Here is a 7,807-nt window from a genome sequence, read left to right on the forward strand (position 1 = left end):
GGATCAGTCAATCAATTGAGGTAACATTTCGCAACTTTATTGTTTGCATAGTTGTGCTCTGTAACAGCCTACATATTTTATGTAGGAGAACTATTACTTTTCTCCTGTTTGGTATTTTATAGTATTTTTGGTACTAACTCTTCACTAATTCAAAAGCCGATGACGAAAGAGAGCTACAGTCTAACATAGTATATGAAATTCCTTATGAAGAGAACTGCAGGAAACCTTATTTCAGAACTTTATAACATAATCACAAGAGTATATTAGCACAAATATAGTTGTACCTCTAAAACAAAAAACCTCAACAAACCTGACCAAACTGCTCTCACCACACATTTTTGACAAACTGGACATAAATTCGTATTTCATCAAATTTATCAAGATACATCAGTATATTAAATACATTTATTTAATATACATTTATCGAGTGATTACCCTCATTGATTTTAATCAATACTACTCTGTACGCACTTATTACAAGTCGTATAACGACTAATACTAGAAGTTTCTGTTTTAAAGATAAGATGAGTAAGGCTTTCACGGAGGCTGGGAGTATTGGGTTCATGAGCCACTTTTTCAATCTTGCTTGATTTAACAAACTTATTTGTAAATGGCTGAATATTTAAATTTGTAATAAAATTTCGTTCAAGTGAAACAAGGATTTACACAAAACAATGCTTTCATCCTGTTTTGAAACATGGTTTGAAGTGCATTTAAAATGAACGAAAGAGAAAATTTAGTCCTCTTGATGATTTTAATTATTAGAGAAGGAAAAAAATCAAGCAATTTTCTAAATGCTGTTATATGAAAATTGTACAGTTGATAAAATTATTAGGACTTCAATAGGCAGGGCATGATCTGATATCTATATACTGGAAAGATTGTGCGAAGGCTTGCTTGGGGGTGTTCAAGGAGGATAATACTTGTAGAAGAGTAGGGGAGGAAATTCTTTAAAGATATCTAGGCCCGATAACTAGCAGTAGTGCAGCATAATGTTGTCAGGGCCGTTTTTACCAGAGAAAGTACGATACTGCAGCGTCCTCTGTTCGAATCCGTTCTGGAAGGTCGACATTTATTTCCGTTGTGGTCCCATGAAATGAAAACTTGACCCCTCACCGTGGTCAGAAGAGGTTGGTTAAAAAGCAACCCTACCCTCCCATGAGTCAGAATTGACTAGGTCCCCTACCTGGTCATAAAAAAAAAAATAGTGTTATCATATTTGTAGAATCTCATTAATAGGTCTCTGGCCATAATAAACCGATCTCACATCACTTTAGCAGATTTGCTCCCTCCACACCAAAACTTGTGCAGAAAAGATAATCAAACCCTCATTTTTATACTCCAAGAATACTTCTTTTAATGAAGCAATAATTACTTAAATTCTGCCAGTTGATTGGCAATAGCTATTGAAAATATATATTGACAAGTATTAAAATAAAAATACTTACACTCCATTGGAGAACTCTCCCATGATCCTCATGTTGCTTGAGAATGCAATGGCGGGAAGTACAGCGAAAGGTAGCTGAATTGACATCAGTGCATTGAGTAAGTCATTCATGTCCGAAAATTTGCCCATGTCAGTGTTGTAAGCGACCAGGAAGGATGGAACCACGGCGATGGATCTAGTGAACAACACTCTCTTCCATCTTACCCAAGAAAGGTTGAGAAAACCCTGTGGAATACGAAGGTGTCTTAGTATTGTAATAACTGTCTCTTCTCATCTCTGGTAGTGCTTGTATTTATTATTTTCCTAATAATTATTTTATTCCTTACAAATAAGATTTTGCGTTTAATACTTAGATATATGAGTGAGTCATTTTAACATGATGTGTAATTATATGTAATAGATTTTTTGAAAGGGAGTTATTGGTTGTAAGAATTTCTTGTTCTCTCTTTATAATTAGTTAGCAACACCATTTCTCTTTCCATCAGGCATTTATAAGATATAATTTACTCATTATGCAGTCTTTATTCCATGCTAAAAATCATATTTCAGTGTTTCTAACGACAATGGACTAAACGATTTTGATGAAACTTCTTGAAGTCCATCAACATTTTGTATACAGAATAAATCTCTGAGAATGAGAAAGAAAAACCGGAAAGAAACTTTTATTCAGATTACTGCAGATTTAGCATACTCAAAAATTATGCATTGTATGAAAAGTTGTGTAATGGTAATTCGAAAGGAAAATATTTCCAGACAATATAATTTAAAAACGATATTTTGATCTATGGGCAACATTGAATATCAAGACCACAGTTATTTACCTTTTAGGGATCACATTCATTGGATTATTGATTTTGTTAAGCAGTATGATTCATTTTTAAAATGATACTTCATCGATCTAAATACTGTAGCAAACTTTTCTTCAATCTAATTTTGTATTCTCTCCAACAAATCATTGGAGTTTTTAATGCAGCTGGGAACATGTGGAAGTTGAACTTGAAAACAGAGGATTCCTGATGAGAACTTATCAGGAAGCTATAATCCCAAAAAGTATTCATGAGACTGAATGACTGGTAATGTTCGGGAGTGTGCCAAAAAGTTAATAATTATTTATTTGACGACGTTTCGTCCAACTTTGTAGGGCTTCATCAGCTCGTTATACTGGCAGTCCTACATATTTTGAAAAATACGTCCAATCATTTATTTATATGATAGAAAAAGAAACTAATTTTAACAAACTAAAAAATCAAAAAACATAATTTTTTTTTTCAAAAAATTGTGCTAAAAATAAAACAGAATTTTAAAATTATCCAAATCTATTTTCTCTCCTTCGGCGATTCATGGTTTATAGAACTCTCAGTTTATTCTTTTATTCTAGTCTCTGATTGACGCCATCTTCTTCACCGCTGTAGTGTTCTAGCGGCCTCCTAGATGTAACTCCAGCCTTCATTCGACTTCGGATTCTTAGATATTTAGGTGCCTCGAAAATTCCCGAGACTAAATTTGAAGCGAACGGATTGTTCAGATTTTTTTTATAACATGCTTCTTCACTGGGGTTCTATTACATTAGTACATGAGAATTAATAATAATTTCAAATATTTAAAGTTCAATTATTAGTTTAATCATTTTGAAAATCATATAATTAATAGAACAATTAATAATAAACAAAATAATTTTATTAATTTAATATATTTTTTAGCCTTCCTCACCTCCATGACGAACTGCCCAGCGTAACAACCTGTCATCGTACTACTCTGGCCAGCAGCCAGAATACCGATTGCCCAAATATAAAGGGCAGCCATCCCAAATTTGCATCCCAAGAACAAGCCGCTCTCGTAGATGTGAATATTAATAGATTGGTTGTTGTTCTGTAAATTTTAAATTTAACAACAAATTCAAAAAATTGTATGAATGATTAAAACAATACTTTAACTTAATTATTCTCTCTCTTCTCTATATTTGTTTCGTATTTCGACCTTATATTAGGAAAAACGATTATTTAGATCTATTCAACACTGTTAAATTAAATTTAATCATTAATTCATGTTTTCTGTAATACGAAAAATATTTTCAAGCAGTGTTTTCTAGATTGTTAAAGCAGTGCAACTGAGGGGAAAATTGCATCGAACTCCTATAACTATTATTTCATTAGAATTACAACGTTTTTTACTGGAACTATATTTATTTAAAAAATAACTACAACATTTAAAATACATCAGTGATAACCTTAATTCAGAGTTATAGCTAGGAAATAAGATCGTTTTAATACATAATATTTCATAGGAAAACCACCCACCAGGACTGAAACCAAGTGTACGTTATAAATGAGGAATCACAAACGATAATAACGAAGTTCCACTATTATAAGGAAAAATCACTTCGTAAAGTTTAAACACACCAACTCAAGAGCCTATTCACAAAATATAACGTGAAAAATTAATTTGATATAATCTTGGAATATTTCCACTTACTTAGTAACTCAGTAAGAATTAATATAAAAATTTCGAATGAGATTTTACTGCTTTTAATTGATAATTTTTACCCTGTAAAAGTATAGATGTTTTAGGACACCATATATTTGTTTTACTAATATTTAATATTGTTTTAATCCTTTACATATTAAACATTTAAGCTGAATAATTTTTTTAAAAAAATATTTTTCATCAATTACAGTGAAATATGATTTTTTTCTTACATCCAAATAAGTGTTTATAACAAGGAATTATATTTTTTTCAGATAAAGCTAATAAATACTTTTTTGTCAATTAATTAAATAACAATTTCTATAATAATTTTCTTATACTCTGAGTCTAGAAAATTAGTGTCTCTCTTCAGACGCTCTAACAAAATATATGTCTATATATAAATATATCGACTTTTGAAACCGCGTTATTTGTCACAGATTTTCCGAATTCAGTTTTATCAAACTCCCTCAAGAAAAAGTTTTTTTTTTTTGGATTCTGATAACAGTGATATTATATTATCAAACCATCCTATGATATTTTAAAAAATTAATTAATTAAATAATGTATATTATAGACAAAATTATCAACTTCCTTCTTACCGGAAAATAATCGGAATATGGATTTGAGGAATTCACGCACAGCTCCCTCTGAAAAATAAATTAATAATTATATAAAATTAAAATAATTTAAATTTTAATTGCTCATAATAGCTACTAATACTTACAACATCGCTGTTTGTTTTATGGTAGAGTCCTTCTGCGAATACTGACATGACGAAGACGTTGATGAAGAATGATAGAGCGAGTGCAAGTGCCGACTCCACAAGGAAATAGAAATTGGCTTCAGATATTTTGCTATTCTTGGTTCGGTCAATACTTCTCGTCTGAAATATAAAAATGATGTTTCAATAAAATTAAATGTCAAGTTTTTTTTCATAATTTTGTCAGAGATTTAGAATATTTAGTATAAACCAGTTTATCCCTACAATAATTCTCGCATTAAGTATGTTTCCTTCTACATTGTAATTCATTCGAAATCTAGACAATTTCAAGCTCATTCCCATAAGCAATATAATATTATTAAGAAAGTCTATTCAACACACTACAATAAGTAATTACGTTGCCCAACTGGAAAATATTACTTCAGTTTCACATTTAAGAATCAGCTATCCTTAAATTTATATATGCCCAGGATTTTATCTGCTAAGGGCTCATAGCTATGCCATATATTAACGAATGTTTTAGGATGGATAGGATTTTTTGGTGGGAGCCCGCTGAATAATTTTAGTCATCAAACTTTGTAATCTGTTGAGTCTTTCGCCCTAAAAAGCTTAACGTATTAAAAAAACAGACAGACTTAACATATTTGTTCAATATTTTGAGCTCAAATCGTTCTTAACATTCTTGAAATCTCACTGTGTAATTTAAACAATAAAACTTCTAAATTGGTTATGTCTTAAGCTTAAAATATTTTTATGTAAGGCCACGGGACCTTCTAATCAAATTAATACTTGATGTCCCATGGTTGGTTCCTTCCCAGAATTTTCAAGTGTAAATGAAACACGCAACATATTTACTTATTGTACTTATTATTTATACAGTTGTAAATCACATTAAATAAAAAAAATGTATTATGTTTATTTATAACTTTTGTTTTATTATAAATGCCTTAGTTTTGCTGCTTCAGTTTTGAGATAAAACCTTGAAAATAGCCAAATATATATGTCTTCTAATTATTAAACATTTTAATTTTAAGTGTAAACAAATAAATTTTACTATCTTAAAATTCATTCCTAAATGATTTTTTTTCATACCCTGAGGTGAAATCATAATTAAAAAAAAAATTCACACAGCAAAACAATTTATTTAGGAGAATAAAAACAAGTTTTTTTTTTTGTTTTGTTTTTTCAACATCTCATTTTGGACTTCGGGAGAGGACAGGAAGGGTAGTCCATAAAATTTAAATCTAGTGACATACTTATTCTAAAATCAGTGGTTGTTTTGTTGGAAATAGCATAGAAATCGAGTAGGATGTAGTCAAAATTATCTTCCTAATTAAATTAATTTTTATTCAGAATATTTTTTAATTAATGACGAAGAAAAATTATTGCTTTCAATAATAAAATTGATGGATTGCATATTCAATAAAACAAGACTAATAGAAATTTGTAATAAAAAAATTATTGGTATACACAATAGAAACACGTATGTATATACAATTCAATGCCAATGCCTTAGAAGTATGTTAGGAATGAAGTTATTAAAGATTATACACTTTCAATTTTTAAGTAAATTAATATACTTTAATGAAGTTTTTTAAACAAAATTGATTTTCTTAATGTATAGAGTATATGACTAAGGAGAGCAGTAATGTATTAGCAATAATTAGATTTTTTAAAAATAATATTATAATTAAAAGTATGGATAATAAATGATTATTTAAAATAAACAAATAATTGTAAATTGCAGTGCTATAGTCGGAACTTTTTTTCATTAAATGAAATATACATCCAATATAGAATAATTAATTTTAATAGAGAATTTTCACTAGAAGCCGTAAATCACTAAATGTTAGGGTATTTGTGGTTAAGGCAGTGAAAAAAAATTAAAACAATATTTTAAATAATTGTAAGATGATTTTATTCTCGTCGTAATACATTAGTGGAAACGTTTAAATTTTTAGTAGCATGTAAAAAGATTTTTGAAAATATCTAATTATTGTTATTAGAGTACTCACCTTGACTAGACCAGAGTGAAGATATAAATTATGAGGCATGATGCAAGATCCAATAATACCTACGGCTTGAAGCAGTTTGGTACTGTCGCAATTAGAACACTGCGGAACTATCGTACCGTAAGCTATCGAAGTGAACAGTGGCTCCTGCATCACAAACTGAAAACAAAATTTAATTAATAATACACTAATTTGCACCTTGGGGTCGTATATAGACTTTAAGCCCTCCAAACAACCAGATATCCAAGATACAATGATCCTTCAAATAAATAAAAATACAAATATATTATTTTAAATAATATATTACAAATAACTTCATGCAACTTATGCACACTTTATTACCATTCTATGTTGCATTTCATCAGACCGTCAATATCCACTGAAAATATAAATTACAATCCACTTATTATTAATTAAAAAATTTAAATAAAAACACCGAAATTAGTAGAGGTCCCCCCATTTGTGTAGATTAACGGGCTCGAGTTATTATAATATAGTATATCTCTATTTTTGTGATTTCCGAAAACAATTTTTTTTTTTTTTTATCAGAACTCGTATTTTAAGACTTCTCAAGGTGGGAATAATGAATATAAATTTGTTATATACCAAGAAAAATAGTTTAACAAAAAATAAAGAAGTCGTAATGCAATCGCGAAAGATTTTAGAGTTGTAATTTTGTTATAGTGGGCATTCATGATGATCATACTTATGATGATAGTTCACATGGCATAGTCTGGGCAATTGTTATATCTCAATTTAGTGCGTTAATTTTTGAACTAGCACAGACCATTTTGCCAGTGTAGGTTATTTGGACTTGGGGACCTTAAAACATTTATTTGAAAATTTCTAGATCTCAATAGTTTACCTTACTTTATAAAGTAAGTAAAAGTAAAAATGGTAATATTTCGTTTCTCCTTAAAATGTAAACCTACAAAGAGCATTATGTGAAGTCAAAAATCATTTTTACTACTCCAAACTGAGGGCTCAACCTTGTCCCAATTCGTACGCCCAAAAATAGCTCTGATAATGACAAATCAAATCAAGACACTTTATAATTTAAAAAAACATAAAAATAATCACTAATTATATTTCGTTACATCATAAATAAACATTTAGAGACATATTCTTAAATAAAAAGCAACTTAACATTTAATATAATAA

The 7,807-nt window shown here is 29.4% G+C and overlaps 1 protein-coding gene across 2 annotated transcripts in view; it reads right to left on the reverse strand.

The window, feature by feature from the left end:
* Positions 1–7,807, reverse strand: part of LOC106682510 (protein Malvolio) — a 113,857-nt gene that overhangs the window by 34,843 nt on the left and 71,207 nt on the right. For both annotated transcript variants that reach the window (XM_024359076.2, XM_067045740.1), the window contains 5 exons: positions 6,650–6,805; positions 4,638–4,796; positions 4,513–4,560; positions 3,158–3,316; positions 1,449–1,672 (listed from right to left, as the gene is read on the reverse strand). In XM_024359076.2, the coding sequence (XP_024214844.1) occupies positions 1,449–1,672; positions 3,158–3,316; positions 4,513–4,560; positions 4,638–4,796; positions 6,650–6,805 (746 nt within the window). The remainder of the gene's footprint in view (positions 1–1,448; positions 1,673–3,157; positions 3,317–4,512; positions 4,561–4,637; positions 4,797–6,649; positions 6,806–7,807) is intronic.

The sequence above is a fragment of the Halyomorpha halys genome, unplaced genomic scaffold (genome assembly GCF_000696795.3).
Source record: "Halyomorpha halys isolate HHAL.00 unplaced genomic scaffold, Hhal_1.1 Scaffold420.1, whole genome shotgun sequence".
Taxonomy (NCBI): domain Eukaryota; kingdom Metazoa; phylum Arthropoda; class Insecta; order Hemiptera; family Pentatomidae; genus Halyomorpha; species Halyomorpha halys.